The 21,237-nt window shown below is 47.5% G+C and overlaps 1 protein-coding gene across 1 annotated transcript in view; it reads right to left on the bottom strand.

The window, feature by feature from the left end:
• NR3C1 (nuclear receptor subfamily 3 group C member 1) overlaps positions 1–21,237 on the bottom strand; it is a 135,590-nt gene that overhangs the window by 38,190 nt on the left and 76,163 nt on the right. Inside the window, exons 3-4 of the mRNA XM_075344592.1 lie at positions 12,940–13,103; positions 6,794–6,910 (exon numbers count right to left, since the gene is read on the bottom strand). Coding sequence (XP_075200707.1) covers positions 6,794–6,910; positions 12,940–13,103 — 281 coding nt within the window. The remainder of the gene's footprint in view (positions 1–6,793; positions 6,911–12,939; positions 13,104–21,237) is intronic.

Here is a 21,237-nt window from a genome sequence, read left to right as displayed (position 1 = left end):
TTATTTAAATGAAAAAAAAAAAAAAGCCGCATCACTGCCATAGCCGCACACTTCTGACAGGAGAGTGCATGTGTTTCTGTTTACATGCATGCTCATGTTCAGAGAGCACAGGCTGTGGCGGCTGATGTCATGTCAGACTTGTACTAGTCTGACAGCACATCACCGTCACAGCCGCACACTTTGACTGGAACGTGCATGTGTTTCTGAAAGACATGAACGCTCACTATACTGACCCGCAGATACTTGCACTGCTTTCCCCGCCCTTCCTGCCACCTGTGATTGGTTGCAGTCAGCTGACATGCTTCCACTCAGGGTGAGGGTGCGTCTAGCTGCAACCAATTACATGCGCCGGTAGGCGGGCAAAACACACTGAATATATAATTTTCGGCTCCAGAAGGGAAAAGCGTGACCCAGAACGAGTTTGCTGCAATGAGACCGCCTCGGGTGAGTATACCGCGCTACCTCCTACCCCCGTTCCCTCCACAAACGTTTTTAATCTCCGGATTATGGTCCCCATAGATTTATATGGGTACTGGAATCCGGAGCAGACCTAGATTTTTTTGTGCAATCTGGCAGCGATTTGCCGGTTCCGGATTTTGGCGGATTCAAATCAGCCCTACTAGTAATCCTGCCACTATGTAGTCCTTCAAACTCCACCCCACTATGATTGGCAGCTGTTAACACCATTCTAGCAATCAGTGGTGGGGATATACATAGCTTATGAATATAGAGGACTACATGGCAGCAGGTTACCAGGCACCTAATGATAATCCCTGCTAAAAAAAAAAAAAAAAAAAAAAAAAACCACACAAAACTACAGCAAGCTGCTCAATAAGTGAAATCACTGGAATCAGGGTCCCTACACCATGCTTCTCTCAGTTTAGGTTGCAAAAACCTTGTGACAGTCGCTTTAGAACATTTGCTTTAATTTGCACTCCATAAATAAATACAACAAAAACTATTGAAAATAAGCTTTGTAAAAAATTTTATCATAATTTGCTCAGTACACCCCCAGATGAATTCCTTGAGGGGGGTCTAGCTTCAAAATGGGGTCACTTGTGGTGGGATGGGGGAATAGGGAAGTTCTGCTACTCTGGCATGTCAGGGGCTCTGAAAATGCAACATGGCATTCACAAATACTTTTACGAGCCCTGTCATGTGCCCAAATACCTTTTTATATGCGATCAAAAACTATCTTCACATTCAAAAGAAATTACTTAATTATGGGGTCAGTTTTCAACATTGTGAAAATTACAAATATGGGGCCAAGACATTTTAGTGGAAAGAAAAGTTATTTTTAGTTTTCACATCCACATTTTAAAACGTTTTGCGAAGCATCTATGGATTTAAGAAGAATTAATGCAAAGTAAAGCAAAAATATATTTTTTTATGTAGCACCTGAAGGGTTAAAACGTTTCTCGAAATGCATTTGAGCAGTGAGTTTTTTAAATGGCTTCACTTTGGGGAATTTACAATATATAGGCCCCTCAAAAAGGGCCAGTAAAATCTGAATAGGCCCCTTAAACAGGGTTTGTAAATTTCTCCATAATTCCAATATTTTCACAAATAATTGCAAGAATTATTTACCCAAATTTACCGCTGGGATCAGTTGAAGCATTCCAGAGACGACAAAGTGACTCTGGTCACATTTCTAAAATACGACCTGGTTATTACGGTCACAGTTAGCTCTGTCACTAAGGGGTTAACTAAAAGGGTCTGAACGGAACGTTACTACCGGTGTAGAAGCTGAACAGTGAGTGACAACCAACATTATGTCCTCAGAAGAGTACTGGGAAGAAGGTGGAGGGGGTGAACACTACACCCCATGTCACGATGACAGTGCGGCAGCTAGAGGGAGCAGCCACCTTAAAGGGATTATCCGGTGTAAAGTGACTGCGGACTTCTGAATCCTCCCGTCACACACACACACTGACGATTCTCCGGAGTCAGAGCCGAGAACGGCGGTCACATGTATAGGATGCGTATACTCCTGGACAGAATGCGACTAGATGCCCTGTTCACAGCTCGGACACCACAGACTTGTCATTTTAGATTAGACCTCACCTTTAACTGGGCCGCAGAAGATATTGGCCGTATGCAGAAGTGTTCAACTGGACCCATTCTTCTCGTAGCGATAGCAGATGAGGCTGTGAGTTAATATCAAATGTATTGGTGTCAAATACCAATACTGGAAGGGGCTTGATGCCTCAAAATGCATAGTGAAAACATGTTTACCGTGTAATGGTGTTATGAATTTGCACACATTTCACTAACATCTACTTGAGAACGCTATGCTGCAGTGTCCTGAAGGGCAACTATACCACATGGCAAACTATTTCCCAGTCACAGGAGCCATACTGCGGGCCACACTTCCTACAGGCCAGATATCTGAGGCATGAGTGCTGAAGTACCTGAAAAGAGGACTTGCTCACAAGCATCAAAAATCACATAAGCAAGGATGATTGACCTTTGGGAGATCAACATCCAGCACCACGGAGAGACCATCACGTGTTTCTCAACGCAGTGATTCTAGAACAAGGCCCCCTGGGAAAATATGCAAAACAGGACTGCTGTGGAAACACCCATCACGTGTTTCTCAACGCTGGCAGGAAACTAGCCAGGTCTTTCACCGGGAAGGAACAACCACGGGAAGGGCAGTCTCCAGTCAAGGAAACCGCCTATGCCAAACATGGTATCCATCCACAGACAGCTGTTTCGGGATGTTTCCCAGGGGGCCTTGTTTTAGAATCACTGCGTTGAGAAACACGTGATGGTGTCTCCATGGTGCTGGATGTTGATCTCCCTAAGGTCAATCATCCTTGCTTATGTAGTCTTTTACTAGGCATTGCTCCCACTAGCCAGTTTCCTACTCCACACGGATGAGGGGCAAATACCCTGAAACAGCTGTTTCCTTGACTTAGTTACCCTTAAAACAAAAATAGATAATTGTTAAATTGTTACTCCATACCAGATTCATTGATCGAACTGGAATTTTGAAACACAAAAGGTCAATTCATTTTAAACATGTGAATAAGGCTAGTTTCACACATCCGGCTTTTTGCCAGATTGCCGGATTTAGCGCACTCCAATACAGTGCGATATAGTACAAAGGCATCGCGACAACTTCCAGATGACATGACAGCATGTGACCGGAGCGTGCCGGATGTGAGAAACTAGCCTTAGGGTCTGTCCAGAACTTTACATTAATGGCTCATCCTCAAGATAAGTCATCAATACCAGAACAGTGGGAGATGAGATATCTGGCCCTCCCAATAATAGGCTAATCTCCGTGTCGGCTGGATAGAATTAGTTATAGAGCGGAACCGTCAACTGTAGTGTCTGTGGCCAGATATTACACATTTGCCCCTATTCAATTGAATAGGGGTAGATCCGCAGCACCCCACTGTGGCCACTATATAGTTGACAAAGCCAGATAAGGCCTGCTCCAAAATTGTTCAAATATAGTAATCTATTAAAAACAGCCGATCGGAGGGGGTTCAGGGTGTCACACCCACAATCTGATATTCATGACCCATCTAAAATGAGAAACCATAAATAAAAAGTACCGGACAACCCCCAAAAAGGGTAAATCAGGAAAACTGTCTAATTGCAAACAAATGGGCAAGTTCTACCAGTGCACAAACATGGAATGCCTTCTCTACCCTCTGCAGTGGAGTTATGTAGCATAACCACTGTTCAGAGCGTGGATACAGAGTTGTATTTACAATGACACTACAACCAGCCATACAGCCTACACCCGATAAAGGACTTCTCTCATCTCAGCAGTACGAAGGATTGGGCATACTGAAATGTCAATGGCTGAGACTACAAAGATGCTTCGATACACATCAGAAAATTAAAATTCAGATTGTGGGAAGAATCACCTTACAGCAAGAGTGATTCCCATCTTGACAATCCTATCCAAATATATAGTACAAGGAAAAAAAAAAAAAAAAAAAAAAGGTAAATATATAGTTTAGTATAGTCCACTTTATTACCTAATTGGAGGCATTGGCCAACATACCCACTACATACTGTGATAGGCTCTTGGAGATGGGAATACGCCTTTAAAAAAAATTGTATATATTGAAAATAGGCTAAACCAAGCTCCAATCCCTTAGCATGGTATCATTTAGTGTCACGTGCCCTTTTTACTAAACACCTGTGAAAGGAAGATTAAGGCCGGCGTCACCCTAGTGTATGATGTGACACTTGCATGAACAGTGTCATGCAATGGTGATCAGATATTGCGATCAGATCACAGGTGCGGAGGAGAGTGAGTGATCTCTCCATCTCATCCGAGTGCACTGCGATATACATAAACCGACAATGGAGGTCATCCGTCTGCAGTCCAATGTTTCACACGCACCCATAGACTTGTATGGGTGCAAGTGATGAGACTCCCAGAATCCCAGCATGCTGTTATTTTTTTCCTCAGTCAGATTAGGGCTGAGAAAAAAACCTTGCAGATCTGAGCTGCCCAAGTGGTTAAAATTTCCTCACACTGCACTTGTGCGAGTCTTCGTCAGCCTTAGACTAAAGGGTGCTTTACACGCTGCGAGATCGCTAACGATATATCTTCGGGGTCACAGTTAGTGACGCACATCTGGCGCCATTAGCGACATCACAGCGTGTGACACCAATGAGCGACGATCAACAAGCGCAAAAAACGTGAAAAATCGTTGCTCATTAACACGTCGTTCATTTCCTTAATATCGTTGCTGCTGAAGGTACGATGTTGTTAGTCATTCCTGTGGCAGCACATATCGCTGTGTGTGACACCGTAGGAACGAGAAACATCTCCCTACCTGCATCCACCGACAATGCAGAAGGAAGGAGGTGGGCGGGATGTTCCGGCCGCTCATCTTTGCCCCTCCTCTGCTATTGGACGGCTGCCGTGTGATGTCGCTGTGATGCCGAATGAACCGCCCCCTTAGAAAGGAGGCAGATCGCCGGCCAGTGCGACGTCGCAGGGAAGGCAAGTCCGTGTGACGGGTGTTAGCGATGTGCGCCACGGGCAGAGATTTGCCCGTGTCGAACAACCGACGGGGGCGGGTACGCTCGCTAGCGATATCGGGACCGATATCGCAGCGTGTAAAGTACCCTTTACACTCCTGTAGACCTATTTTACAACAGATTGATATAATTTATACAAATCAAAACTACTACTACTACAGTCACCAGGCTCAGAGGGCCCTGATGTGACAACAGCCTTCAACACTTACAGGGTTTTCCCACAGTTAATTTGAACCCCTTTATGACCTAGGATGTATTGATACGTCAGTTCGTTGTTCCACGCTTTGATGTAGGCTCACACGCAGAGCCCACATCTTTCCCTTCACATAACAGACAATTCACCAGTGTATTTAAAAAAATCTGTCACCACCTAATCCGAAAGCAGCATAACAAGGGGCTAAGATCCTGATTCCAGTGATGTGTCACTTACTGGGCTGCTTAGTGTAGTTTTGATAAAATCACTGGTTTATCAGCAGTGGATCATTAGAGGACTACTTGTCCTGCACCAGGTAGTCCAGCATATTAATGAGCTCTGTATAACTGCTAGATCTGCAGCAGAGAAAACATTGATTTTATCAAAATGACAGCAAACAGCCCAGTAAGTGACATCACTGGAATCAGGGTCTCTGTTTAAGTTATGCTGCTCTCAGATGAGGTAGCAAAAACCTGGTGTCAGATTTCCTTTAACTAATTCAATCCTGCTTTCAAATCTGACAGGATTTAAATAGACAACAGCAGGGAGTGAATAATTCACCACTCCCATTGGTGGCTTCGTGATGTGACCGCAGGGCGCTGATGGGGTGTCACGACAGCCAGGAGCCAGCTGATGACCCAGTGTCTCATGATTTACTTCCAGTGAACGCCAGCGTTCATAGCAAGACAACACTTGTGCTGTACAGAGCAGTGCCGATTCCCTGCTCTTTACAGCACGAGCAATCAGACGATCGCAGCTTCAGGTCCTAAGGGACAAGAATAAGAGGAAAAAAACAAAACAAAAAAAAAAAATTAAAAGTTTTTGGGTAGTCTCATTGCAATAAAAAGGTTATCAAAACATCACACGTACACCAAAATGGTAAAATTAACCCCTTAACGACTGCAGACAGTAATATTACGTCCTAAACCAAGAGGTCAGTTTTTCTGCTGATCTCAGCTATGATCAACAAATAAGAATGAGCGATCAGACTCCTGATCCTTATATTCTCCCAGGGGGAACTAGTAAAAGTTAAAAAAATATATATATATTATATTCTTTTTATATTCTATATATTCTTTTTATATTATATATAGATTTTTATATTGTTTATATAGTATATATATTTTTAATTTATATATTATATATTATATATATTTTTATACTATACTATACTATACTATACTATACCACACACACACACACACACACACACACACACACACACACACACACACACACGGAAGATTGCAACAAGAAGTTGCACCAACACTTAAAGAACTCATCTTTTTTTGCATTGTTGAAGTGTCACCATGCCAACAGCATCCTGCCAGATAATGTGAAAATATGTCTTCAGGTAACGTGTAGGGAATGTGGACACAAGCCGTGTACCTCTGTTATTTGGATCCTGACACGGCTGCTGAGTCTGCAGGCCTTATTAAATACAGGATGTTTAAAAGAAAAAAAAACAAAAACACTAAAGTGAAAAAGGACAACTGACAACCAGTGTACCATGTCTGCAGTGCTGGGATCACGTGGCACTATCACGTGAGGGGACAGATCTAGTGTCACTTCTGAACGTCTTACCTTCTAGATTCATTCCAGCCTGAAGACACTTCCGATAGCGGCAGGCTGGGCAGTTTTTCCTCCGGATTTTATCAATGATGCAATCATTTCTTCCAGCGCAAAGGTAATTGTGCTGACCTAAGAAAAAGAAAGGCGTGAATGATTACAGCAGGTTGTACAGAATGGTGCACTTCATGTGTATGTAGGAAAAGGTCAGAACCCTAGCTGCATAATTAGATTTTTTTATATAAAGCTTGGGGTATGGTCAAGGCCTCATATTAACACCTCTGCAGTGGGGCAGTATAGAGGACTCACTGAGGAGCCCGGAGAAGGGATGCCATTACATATTATGGAGTGTGCACCCCTGTAACTTAGGAGAGGAGCGTTACTGGAAAGAGCAGCATGATAACAATGGAGTGTACAGTCACCACTTTCCCCAATTGTAGAGGCATACAGAAGTACCTCCTGATTTCCTATTTTACCTTAATCTACCCCGGCAGATGTCTCCTGTATATTTCTCAGAAGTGCTCCACCTGACAACCTGAGAAACACTTGAGGAATTAGATTAACCTGTCTACTTCTCACCAACTAGATCTGATCAGACGGGTCACACATTTTATACGCTGTCTGCATCCATAATATGCCAACTAATGGAGCTCTGTGCATAGCACGTCCCTCAATTCTGCGTTCCATTTCCACTATGAAGAGTGGGCTACATGTACTATAGGACCTCTATTCTACCGTTTATGAATGTATCTGTGCCGCCCCTGCAGCGGGCGAACCATTCGGATCCGGGGGTGGTGATTACTCGCGGCTCGAGGGTCTCCGGACCCGGGGGCTAGGGGCCACACTCAAATGAAGAGTGTGGTATTTACAGGGGAGATGTAGTTCATGATGCCACCAGTGGTGTGTGGTAATTGGGAGTACCGTCGCTACCGTTGGGAGTACCCGGGGTGATTGAGTGGGGCAGCCAGGTGTAGTCACCCTCCACGGGTAGAGGTAGGCCCTGGGACTCTGGATGGTGGGGACAGTGCAGTGGGAGCGCAGGCTCGCTGGTTGCAGGGGTTAATTAGGTACTCACCCAGCAATAAAGCAGACGCTGACAACAGGATAAACCAAGTCTCTGGGTGCCGCTGTCTTTTCGAGGGGAGCTCGTCCAGGTCCCATCCCCTGCAGCACTGCCTGGTGGTCCGCGACCACCCTCCTGGCACATTCGTTTTAAAGTGTCCTTTGTGGCCTGTCAGCTTGGAGCTTTCCAGGCCCCACTCCCCACTTTGGCTAAGTAGAAGAGCTTGCTCTCAGGAGCTCACGCTTGGGATTTCAGTGGGCTGCTTGTTTGGAAAGTCCTATCCCCCTCGTTGCGCTAGTGCCCCCGATCTCTGAGTTTCGTGGGAACAGTCCATAAAGGCCCTGTCCTCCGCAGGTTAATTGCCAGGTTGCTTGACGCTTCTCCCCGACCTAGGGTCCATGTACCCCGTTCAGTCCCGGACCGGTGATTATGCTCAGGCTGCTGACTGTACTCCAAGACAGGTCCCAGGCACCTAGCCTCAATCCTCTGCGAATAGGGGACCGACTCCTCTAGGTCCAGACCATCGTCGGCAACTTAAGGGTAGTTTACACACTGCGACATCGCTAGCGATCTCATTAGCGATGTGAAATTCTAGATCGCACATAGGTCATTTTACGCATATGCGATCTCGAAAGATCGCACTTGCGATCTAGAATTTCACATCGCTAACGAGATTGCTAGTGATGTCGCAGTGTGTAAAGTACCCTTTAGTCTGCTTCACCCCTGGGAGCTACAACTCCCAGCTTCCTCAGAGCTCCTCACAACTCGAGGGCTACCACTCAACTGACTTGACACCTCCCACCTCCCTGCCTGACCCCTAGGTGGGCGCCCCTATTCCACCTTAAGCAGCCTACTGGTGTGCCTGACAGGTGTGGTGCAAGGTATATCTAGGATTTGTGAATGCTGGTGGAGGCAGTACTGCAGGTTAGGTTCCCAGGACCATGGGGTTTGAATCCTACACTGGAGAGGAAGAACGTGCAGTACCCTGTGATGACCTGAGTAGTCCAGGGGCGTCACATATACAGGGGAGTTCACATAATCGCCATGTACTAAAGTGGTGTAAGGAGGAGTGGGCAGCTAGTCAGCAGCACAGTAATCCAGAGCAGAGACAATCACACCGGGCACGCTACTGAGCACGTGTGACCATCAGCACAGTAATCCAGAGCAGAGAAGTCACACCGGGCACGCTACTAAGCATGTGTGACCATGACTATACAAAGGAAGTACAGGCGCTCTGTGCATCAGAGTGTGGCCAAACATTTAAGGGCACCTTCCCACCTGCTTATTTCCGATCCAGCTCTACCCTCCCCTCATTTTGCCATCTCTGACAGCTCTGGTGCTATGAAGCCATAGTTGTCAATCAGGTGGGATGGTGCAGTTAGAGTAACAGCAGTTTTCATTCTTTATTTCATAATTCAATAGTACACATAATACAAAATAGGCAACTTGGCTAAATATTAGACACATTTCTTTCTTTCTCTGCCAGAATTGATCACTATCGAAATTCTCAGTTCTTAGGTAAAATCTGTGTCCATGAGGACTTTCCCATTACTGAGCTAGGAGATGGCACTGATGTGATTCTATGGTAATGGGAGGAGCTAGATGCAGAGCTCCACCCCTCTTCCATCTACATAGAACCCAATCTCACTCTTACAGGCCCCTGTATTGGGATAGTGGGATACTTGTATAGTAATGGTCGGTGTACAATGCATGTGGTAACCTTTCTCTAGGAATCGGATCATTAGCTCCCAGAATTGTACCTGGGATGGCATTGTCTGGAGGCAGTTAGGAGGGTTCATTTAACGGCCCCTACCTTCATAAATGAGAAAGGTGCACGTGCACTTCCTTGTGCTTTTGCACATTTTGTATAATTTGCTTCCCTAGTTGGAGCTCTTGGAGGGGGTAAGTTGCTGAAATGACAGATGGCCCCTGAAACTCAAGGACTCTTCTACGGAAACATTTTGCTCAAAGGTATTGGGACTTCAAAACAAAAAAAAAAAAATTAGGGGGGGTGGGTGTTGGGTGTTGGGAAATTCGCGGTCTCCATTTAGCCGATAATGGTCCCAAATGGAGAAGTCTCAAAAGTGTAGCTGAAACACTGGATGGCTCAGGCACTATACCCTTATTCCTGAACCCCGTTCAGCAGCGCTAAGGAATAAGGCCCTTACTTGCCACTGGTAAAAGGCATATCTGTGGGGTGGAAGCCGCTTGTCCAGGTGACTTGGGCAATATGCACAGTGCATTTTTATCAAGTTTTTTTTTATGAGATTTAAGTGCAGTTGTCACAAAACTGCAAGCACATCCTGACGCCAATGAGAAACCTGATGTGTGGTGCACACATGGGCCATTTTCACAGCGTCAGGGGTCTCTAGTGAGGTACACACAGAGGACCTGCTCAATCACCTGAGCCAGCAAGGAGCAGCAGCTGGCCAGGGACCGCGCTGGAGAAGCCTCGTCTGTTCATGGTGCCCAACCAGATCTGACACAGCAGAGCGTATTAGATAAGCCTACATACTGCACAGCCAGGCTCAGGTGAATGGTGTGGGCTGCAGGAATCCGGTAACTAGTACCACTTCATTATTTAGATAAGCTACACAAATATTCACATTTACCACTGTAAGTGTAAAGGTACCGTCACACTAAGCGACGCTCCAGCGATCCCACCAGCAACCTGACCTGGCAGGGATTGCTGGAGCATCACTACACAGGTTGCTGGTGAGCTGTCACACAGGCAGATCTCACCAGCGACCAGCCCCCAGCGGCGCGTGGAAGCGATGCTGCACTTGGTAACTAAAAAAGGTAAATATCGGGTAACCAACCCGATATTTACCTTGGTTACCAGCGCACACCGCTTAGCGCTGGCTCCCTGCACTCCTAGCCAGTGTACTACGGCTATGTGTGCAGGGAGCAGGAGCCGGCACTGAAAGCGTGAGAGCGGTGGACGCTGGTAACGAAGGTAAATATTGGGTAACCAAGGTAAGGGCTTCTTGGTTACCCAATGTTTACCGTGGTCACCAGCGTCCGCAGAAGCCGGCTCCCTGCACATTCAGTTGTTGCTCTGTCGCTGTCACACACAGCGATGTGTGCTTCACAGCAGGGGAGCAACAACTAAAAAATGGCCCAGCACATTCAGCAACAACCAGCGACCTCACAGCAGGGGCCGAATGGTTGCTGGATGTCACACACAGCAACATCACTAGCAATATGGCTGCTACGTCACAAAAGTCGTGCCTCAGCAGCGATGTTGCTTAGTGAGACGTGGCCTTAAGGCAAGTATTTTAAAACACTGCCGATTTTGCAAGTTATCCCCTCCTACAAAGATTGGTAGGTATACTTCATCCGTGACACAGAAATAAAAAAAAAAAAAAAAATTAAATAATCCAGAAAATCACATTGTATGATTTTTTTTTTTTTTTTAAATAATTAGCATTCATTGCGAGAAATAAGTACTTGATCACCTACCAACCAGCAAGAGTTCTGAATCTCACAAGTGTCATTTTTTCTTTAACCCCTTCACAACCTTGGACGTCTATATAAGTCCTAGGTAGTATCTCCCAATAACCGCGGGCTCTGGCGGTGATCTCGCAGCAGTCACCACGCATGTCTGCAGATCCCAAAACAGACGTGCTGCTAACACCATAACTTAAATTAGGCGGAGGTAAAGGGGCTATAAGCAAGCAGCTTGGTGAAAAGGTAACAACTGTTTGCACAATTATTAGAAAATGGAACAAACATGATGACTGTCAATCTTTGTCTGGGGCGCCATGCAAGATCTTGCCTTGTGGGGTAATAATTCTGACAAAAGGTCAGGAATCAGCAAAGAATTACACAGGAGAACCTTGTCAATGACCTGAAGAGAGCTGGGACCACAGTCTCAAGATTATGACACTACACAGTCATGGATTAAAATCCTGCAGGACACGAAGGTCCCCCTGCTCACACCACCACATGTCCAGGCTCTTTTAAAGTTTGCCAATAACCATCTGGATGATCCAGAGTAGGCATGGGAGACCAAAATACAACTTTGTTTCACACACACACACACACACACACACACACACACACACAATGTTTGGAAGAGGGAGGAGTACAACGCTAAGAACACTGTCCCAATCATGAAGCTTGGGTGGAGGAAGCCTCATGCCTTGGGGGGGGTGCTTTTCTGCAAAAATGACAGTATGACTGCACTGTATTGTTAGGATGATTGGGTCATGTATTGCGAAATTTTGGCCAACAACTTCCTTTCCTCAGTAAAAGTATTGAAGATGGGTTGTGGCTGGGTCTTCCAGCATTACAATGGTATGAAACACAGCCAGGGCAACTAAGGACTGGCTCTGTAAGAAGCATTTCAAGATCCTGGAGCAGCCTAGCCAAACCTGAACCCAATAGAAAATCTTTGGAGGGAGCTGAAACTCAATGTTGCCAAGTGACAGCCCTGAAACCTGACAGATCTGGAGACGACATGGGGGAAGGAGCCAAATTAGAACTACAGGAAACATCTGACCTTTAACTGCAAATAAAGGTTTTTGTACCAAACATTAAGTTCTGTTTTTCTCTTTTAATCAAAACTAATTTTCATTAATTGCATGAAGACACACCGGATTATAAGATGCACCCCAAATTTAGACAAAAAAAAAAAAAAAAAAAAAAGGTAAAAAAACAAAAAAATGGGGTCAGTCTTATACTCCGGTGTTGTCTTACCAAAGGGGGGCAGCAGTGGTGTTGAAGCGGGGTCACGGGAGGCAGAGGTTATGCTGGCAGGTGCGGTGGGGCAGGAGGTGCGGCGGCGTCCGTGGTGGCAGGCGCGGCAGCGTCCGGTGAGTGTCCCAGTGTCTGGAGTCCTGGTTTAAATGATGGCGCCTGGAGCGGCGCATGCACAGATGAACCTCTCATCCAAGGGCTCCATCCGCGCACACGCTGACTCCCAGAGCAGTGCGTGCGCAGATTGAGCTCTCATCCAAGAGCTCCATCTAACTTTTCAGTGTCAACCTTTGACACTTGGCACAGAGATTATATAGTTAGTAAACCGTATTGTAGTTCTAACTTCTAATGAGAAACAAAAAAAAAAAAAAAAAAAAACCAAACCAAAAAACCTCACCTTCTACTGCCCGTTTGAAGAATACTTTGCAGCTGCCACAAGTCAATACTCCATAATGACATCCAGACGCTTCATCTGAACACACCAAACAAAGTTTCGGGGGCGGACCGGTGCTAGCCGATGACGTAGACGGAGAAGGACTCGCATCAGATCTCATTCCAGGGCTGGGAAGAGAAAAAAATAAAATATTAAAGCATTATAATGGATTTAACCAAGTAGTAACAGGCAAAGCAAGTAAGAACATTTCCTTAAATCAGATACACAAAAGAGCTCATGCCTTATGTATGCCTTCTATTTTATGGTGTTCTCCAACATCTAGCTCAGATGTTGTAGTTCCAGTTTTAGTAAAGATTGACCCTTCCTGCTAATGGGTTGTAAGGCTCTGTGCGCACTAGACCTTTTTACCCGCGGATTTACCCACGGATTTGCCGCGGAAATTTGAGAAATGTCTGCAATCTTTGTGCAGACATTTCCCAGCAATTTCTATGAAAAAAAAAAAAAATAGCTGTGCGCACTTGTGCGGATTTTTCTCAAGAAATTTTCTTGAGAAGAATTTCTCAAGAAAATTTCTTGAGAAAATGAACATGTCCATTATTTCCGCAGGTACCTTGCGGATTTCTGCAGTACAGCCTGCAAAAATCCACAGGGAACCACCCGCGGGAAAATCGCGGCAATTTTGCGGCAAATCCGCATGCGGATTTGGTGCGGATTTTTTCCGGAGGTCCGGAAATCTTTCACTCCCAGAAGTTTCTCAAGAAATTTTCTTGAGAAACTTCACATTTCTAGTGTGCACATAGCCTTAAGGTTGTGAACACAAAAAGTAGTGCATTTCAACAGTGGCAAAAGTTATATAGACGTTGAGCCTTGATCAGCTCATCTGTACAAATTGGTGGATTACAGCCATGCTACTGTGTACGGAGCTGATCGGCTTTAATGCATTGGAAAATATACTGGCAGCGTTGGGTTGTCACAGTTTGTGCCAGGTGGGTCCTGACAGATTTGTAGTCGTGCTCGGCTGGAATGTCCCACCATGTCCACCATTTGGTCTGGACCTGGCCCCTTAATGCCAACTCTTCAGGCAAATAAGATTTCCAAACAATGACTCATCATAGGTTAAAAATAAAAAATCCACGAGCACGCATGTTCCGATAACATTCTGTCCTCCGACCCAGTCAAACCTATGTACGGAACCAAGTGGAGTGAGACAGCAGGAACCTTCTCCAGTCACAAGTAATGGCAGCTTTCTGGATTTACTATGGACCTTTACATGGCTATTGGTGGTGCAGGATCAGCACAGGTTTTATATTACACTAGAAGGTGGCCCGATTCTACGCATCGGGTTTCTAGAATTTATGTATTGTGTAGTTCATGTATGATTTTTGTTATATATATATATATATATATATATATAGATGTTGTTGTGTGTAGTTACCAAGTGTTTGTGTAGGGCGCTGTACATGTTCTGAGTGTCGCGGGGGGTGAGAGCGGTGTTGTATGTGTGTTGCGTTGTTTGTGGAGCGCTGTGTGTCTGTAGCGTTGTGTGTGTGTGTGTGTTGTGCGGTTTGTGTGGGTGTGGTGTGTTTTGGGGGGAGGTATGTTTTGTGCAATGTGTGTGTTGTGCGGTATGTGCGTATATTTGTGTGTGCAGCGTTGTCTGTGTGTGTGGGTGTCTGTGTAGGGCGTTGTTTGTGATTCCTAGTGTGTGTGTGTTGTGCAGTGCGCGTGTGTGTGTGTGTTGGGGGGAGGTGTGCACCTCCCATCGTGCTCCATCCCCCATGCTGCGCACCCCCCATCGTGCTGCATCCCCCATGCTGCGCACTCCCAAACGTGCTCCATCCGCCATGCTGCGCACTCCCAAACGTGGTCCATCCGCCATGCTGCGCACTCCCAAACGTGCTCCATCCGCCATACTGCGCACTCCCCATCGTGCTGCATCCCCCATGCTGCGCACTCCCAAACGTGCTCCATCCGCCATGCTGCGCACTCCCCATCGTGCTCTATCCGCCATGCTGCACACTCCCAAACGTGCTCCATCCGCCATGCTGCGCACTCCCAAACGTGCTCCATCCGCCATGCTGCGCACCCCCTATCATGCTCCACCCGCCATGCTGCGCACTCCCAAACGTGCTCCATCCGCCATGCTGCGCACTCCCAAACGCGCTCCATCCGCCATGCTGCGCACTCCCAAACGCGGTCCATCCGCCATGCTGCGCACTCCCAAACGCGGTCCATCCGCCATGCTGCGCACTCCCAAACGTGCTCCATCCGCCATACTGCGCACTCCCCATCGTGCACCATCCGGCATGCTGCGCACTCCCAAACGTGCTCCATCCGCCATGCTGCGCACTCCCAAACGTGCTCCATCCGCCATGCTGCGCACTCCCAAACGTGCTCCATCCGCCATGCTGCGCACTCCCAAACGTGCTCCATCCACCATGCTGCGCACTCCCAAACGTGGTCCATCCGCCATGCTGCGCACTCCCAAACGTGCTCCATCCGCCATGCTGCGCACTCCCAAACGTGCTCCATCCGCCATACTGCGCACTCCCAAACGTGCTCCATCCGCCATACTGCGCACTCCCCATCGTGCACCATCCGCCATACTGCGCACTCCCCATCGTGCACCATCCGGCATGCTGCGCACTCCCAAACGTGCTCCATCCGTCATGCTGCGCACTCCCAAACGTGCTCCATCCGCCATGCTGCGCACTCCCAAACGTGCTCCATCCGCCATGCTGCGCACCCCCCATCATGCTCCATCCGCTTGGGAGTGCGCAGCATGCCGGACGGTGCACGATGGGGAGTGCGCAGTATGGCGGATGGAGCACGTTTGGGAGTGCGCAGTATGGCGGATGGAGCACGTTTGGGAGTGCGCAGCATGGCGGATGGACCACGTTTGGGAGTGCGCAGCATGGCGGATGGACCACGTTTGGGAGTGCACAGCATGGCGGATGGACCACGTTTGGGAGTGCGCAGCATGGGGGATGCAGCACGATGGGGAGTGCGCAGTATGGCGGATGGAGCACGTTTGCTCAGCCTCTCTCCTTCCAGCCTCCCTCAGCATCAGCCTCCCCCTCCCAGCCTTCCCCAAGATCAGCCTCTCTGCTCCCAGCCTCCTCCAGCACGCCGTGCTCCTCTGCCGACACTCACCCACACCCGATCGCATCCACTCACCCACACAACCGATCGCATCCACTCACCCACACAACCGATCGCATCCACTCACACACACCCGATCGCATACACTCACACACACCCGATCGCATACACTCACACACACAGACACTGACGATATTGCACATACGCGCTGATACTCACAACATCCGGGGATATCACATGCTTCTGGCCATGTGATCCTCCGTCAGGTCCTGGAAGCTCACAGCACAATATCGCCGCCGAGAAGCAAGCGATATCCCAGGATGTTGTGAGTATTTGGATGCGATGTGATGTGTGTGTGTGAGTGAGTGTGATCTGATTTGTGTGTGTGTGTATGTGTGTGTGTGTGTGTGTGTGCTGTTATGTTATGTATGTTCCGCAGCTGCAGGACCTTGATGTGTGGATGCGATGTGATGTGTGTGTGAGGTGTGTGTGAGAGTGAGTGTGAGCCGGTGTACACTGGTAACTATGATACACATCGGGTAACTAAGGGACCTTAGTTACCCGATGTGTATAATGGTTACCAGCTTTCACGGCCTCCGTTAAGATCCCAGCATCGCAAGGTTATGTGTGGCGCTGCCGGGATCCTGACGGAGCCGGTGTAGAAGCAAGCGATATCCCAGCATGTTGTGATGTGTGGATGTGATGTGTGAGGTGTGTGTGAGAGTGAGTGTGATCTGATGTGTGTGTACTCACCTGGGAATCGGAGCCCCGTGTCAGTTGGGCCACAGCGAGCGTGCATTGCGTGAGGGGGCGGGGCCTGCAGAGAGCCGGGGCGAGAGGCCAATCCGTGTGGGGGGGCGGGGCCATGGCGAGCCCAGCGGCCAATCAGCTTTGTGTCACCGTAAGGACACAATTTCGGAGCATGACAGACAGACAGACAGACAGACAGACAGACAGACAGACAAACAGACAGACAGACAGACAGACAGACAGACAGACAGACAGACAGACAGACAGACAGACAGACAGACAGAATAAGGCAATTATATATATAGATACTTCATGACAATAGTAAAAGCATAGGCTGTAAATTGTCAAATTATAGGGAAAGACTAAAAACTGGCATGCCAAGTCATGTAGCAGGTTTAGGATCGCTACCCCCAATAAGTGGCACTGGAGATTCCCTTTTCCAGAGGATATGTTGATCCCAAGACTGGAGAACATTTGTCCCCTTGGACTTCTAATTAACAAACCCAAGCCACGGATTGGCTACATACAATGTACAGACTGGCCACGGGGGACCTGGTCAAACGCACATGATTTGGTCTCAAAGGCATGTATGAGGAGGAGGATGGACTGCAGTCCGCACAGTGCCTTCCCTGGCACGCGCTTCATTGTCAATGAAAGTGGTCAGAATCAAATCTAATGAAGCCGGATTCAGTCTGCAAATGTCTGAAGTATCACATACAGATCTGCGCTTTGTTACAGGGAAATTACCATTTCAAATCAATCTATTTCTTCAAACCTAATATTTAATTCATAGCAAAGCCCCAGAGGTACATTATAATGACAACTGTGTAAAGCCCACTTCTAATAATGGCAAGTAATAAGAGGTGAAGAACCCCTGCGGCACGGCTGCAGCATCAGTGGAAGGTCGGCAATGACATCACACCCGTCAGTTTACTTTACAGGCGCCCAATACCCAGCACAAAGGCCCCGGGCAATACACTAGAAATATACAGGAACTGAATGCAAACTGGAGCTAGGAAGACTCGTAACAATGCTCTATGAACACCCATGGAGGTTTCACGTTATACTATAGTGAAAGGGATCTGAACAGGTGATGGGCATCATCAGTACGAGCCAGATGCCGGGTAAGAAAACCCAAAGGAGTACAATTCTGTACACAGCTAAGCAACGGGGAGAGACCCTGATGAACGCATGGGGCAGCAGTATGGTCCGTTATACGCCATAGACAAAAAAAACCCAAAAACCAAAACATCCATCTCTGCTTGCAGGCAATCTTTATTTCGCCTTCACAGATGGAAGCAATAGGAACAGTTTATACATTTCACAATTTCAGGGTTTAAATAGAAATAAAGCAGACAAAAATCCCCTCAGTTTGCACAGTCTTAGTCTCTGCAGGTGTACCTCCGACCTACCCCCCCCTTATCTTCACCCTCTGACAGCTCCAGCTCTATAGAGCTACAGAAGGGTGCAATTAAATGTTTAGCCCCACCATGATGCACCATGCGCTTAGACTTTGTTGAAAGTCCCTATGGGCTGACAAGAGTCCCTCCTGTCCATGACGATCGACCACGTCTCACAATCTAGTGTCTTTATAAAAGGCACGTGGCTGCAAGAGAAACCGGTCACAAGTCCCAGGAACACTTAGCACTGCCTCTTGTGCACGCCACATTAGGCTACTTTCACACATCAGTTTTCTGCATTCAGGCACAATCCTTTTTTTTCCTGATGCAAAGGATCCGGCAAAAACGGATGCAAACTGTATCCACCGGATCCGGTTTTTAACGGATCCGTTATGCCGGATGCGTACAAAACCGGATCCGGTGGATACGGTTTGCATCCGTTTTTGCATCCGGTTTGTCCTTTTTTTGAAGGATCAGCTTTTTTAATTAATTTGGTGCATGCGCAGTTTACAAAAACGGATCCGGTAGCCGCATCCATTTTTTACCGCATTGCGCCGGATCCGGCGTCCATAGGCTTTCATTGTAAAACACGCCGCATCGCGCCGGATCCGGCGCGATGCGGTTTTTTTGCCGGACAAAAAAACGTTGCAAGATACGTTGCCTCCGGCCGCCGCTTTGATAAATTTTGCCGCATCCGGAAAAAACCGGATGCAACGCAAAGCAATCAGGTACAATCCGGTTACAATGCAAGTCTATGGGGATAAAAAGGATGCGGTACCGGATCCGATTTACCCGTTTTTTTCCGGATTGTACCTGATGGCAAAAACCTGATGTGTGAAAGTAGCCTTAGCTGCTCCGTCAGAAGGATTTTTACAGCAATAGTCCTATTCGTATTGGCCCAAAACTGGTACTGTTACATGGAAATCAGTGGAGAAGAGGAACAGTGGAAATCACCCATTTCTGCAGCTGCCCCAGGCACAATAGTGCCAAATATTCATTATTCATATTAGTATAGGATGCTGGACAGAAAGCAGATGTGGACCACAAGAGCCTCTTAACACTAGAAGTCACAGAAATTTCGAGCTCCCCCTGAAGTCCCGAAAGAGGGTCAAATGAACTGAATAGAACTAACTAGAAACTAAAAGGCTAAACTCAATGGAAAACAACAACCTCCTGTGGTGCGACAGTAATGGCCTTAATTACAGAACAAAAGATGGGGATTTTAGGATGTTTGCTAAAATTCTTCAGGTCATTCGACCCATCTCTGTGTTTCAAAGGTAGAAAATGTTAAATGACCCCTCTCTGGGACTTAAAGTGTTAAAAATGTCCATTGCTGTTTCATTCTGCACAGAGAATATGCCAACTGTACTGATCCAGGACAGCAAGCCCGCAGAGCCCCAATATTCCTTCCTAAATACGTAGCAAAGGGCACAGTCATCCTGACCGGCTTCTAAGCACCCCCAGATTACTGATCTGTCTGGAATCCAATACTAGGTGCTGGCACAATAAATAGCCTTTAAAATGGTCGACTATCAGCAGAGGATGACTTCACACCAAGCACAGGCGCTCGTGCATCATGGCGGGGGATCGTCATTTACCTGCACCGTCTCACCCTCCACTGACCGCTCTGGCTTCATAGAGCCAGAGAATGGAGGACATGGATGGTGTGGTATATTTACAGTATTGCTCCACCATGGACAAGCCCCTGTACCGATAGTATACACCCATTGTAAGACATCCTTTAGAATTTGCAGATGTTACTAGAATAGAAGATTTCCCAATTGTCACCCGTCCAGAGGGGATGCATATACTATAATCATACATATGTATGTACACATTACATTAATACACACACTAAAAATAATGTATTAAATACCACAGTATCCCAGGGAGCCGAATCTAATTTGGGTTTTGGCATGTTCAGCAGGCAATCCATCTAGTCAGATAAATGACAATATTTACTGGGCCATGTGGGAAGGTGCCAGATTCAATACTGTCTGCGGACAGCTTGCCAAGGGTAAAAATAATGCAACACAAGTAGTTATTGCAACGGACAACCAAAGTACACAATCCGGGCTCCAGGAGAGACTGTGGCTTAGGGGGGAGAGCTTCTCCGAAGAACTACCAACGGTTACCCAGACTAATAAATGGCTACTATAGATATAGTGGCAATGTACGACTATAGAAAATGGCAGTAAATGTTCATGCACTTCAGAACTGTAACGTGGAACCATCTTTATAATCCCTTCCTCCTCTCAAATAAGCCATCCACAGGAAAATAACTTTATATCCATCGAGGAGAAGTTACATTTCAGGAAATAATGTGCCCAGTGAGTACAGTCTACTGGGAGGTCAAGAGTGTGCGCAGGGAATGCTCCCTGCAAAGCCAGGAGGGCAAGAGTGTGCGCAGGGAATGCTCCCTGCAAAGCCAGGAGGGCAAGAGTGTGCGCAGGGAATGCTCCCTGCAAAGCCAGGAGGGCAAGAGTGTGCGCAGGGAATGCTCCCCCTGCAAAGCCAGGAGGGCAAGAGTGTGCGCAGGGAATGCTCCCCCTGCAAAGCCAGGAGGGCAAGAGTGTGCGCAGGGAATGCTCCCCCTGCAAAGCCAGGAGGGCAAGAGTGTGCGCAGGGAATGCTCCCTGCAAAGCCAGGAGGGCAAGAGTGTGCGCAGGGAATGCTCCCTGCAAAGCCAGGAGGGCAAGAGTGTGCGCAGGGAATGCTCCCTGCAAAGCCAGGAGGGCAAGAGTGTGCGCAGGGAATGCTCCCTGCAAAGCCAGGAGGGCAAGAGAGTGTGCAGGGAAGACTCCCTGCAAAGCCAGGAGGGCAAGAGTGTGCGCAGGGTAGACCCCCTGCAAAGCCAGGAGGGCAAGAGTGTGTACAGGGAATGCTCCCTGCAAAGCCAGGAGGGCAAGAGCGTGCGCAGGGAAGACTCCCTGCAAAGCCAGGAGGGCAAGAGCGTGCGCAGGGTAGACCCCCTGCAAAGCCAGGAGGGCAAGAGTGTGTACAGGGAATGCTCCATGCAAAGCCAGGAGGGCAAGAGTGTGCGCAGGGA

Source organism: Anomaloglossus baeobatrachus, chromosome 4 (genome assembly GCF_048569485.1).
Source record: "Anomaloglossus baeobatrachus isolate aAnoBae1 chromosome 4, aAnoBae1.hap1, whole genome shotgun sequence".
NCBI classification, from domain to species: Eukaryota; Metazoa; Chordata; class Amphibia; order Anura; family Aromobatidae; genus Anomaloglossus; species Anomaloglossus baeobatrachus.
This window is presented reverse-complemented; position numbering and strand designations above follow the sequence as displayed.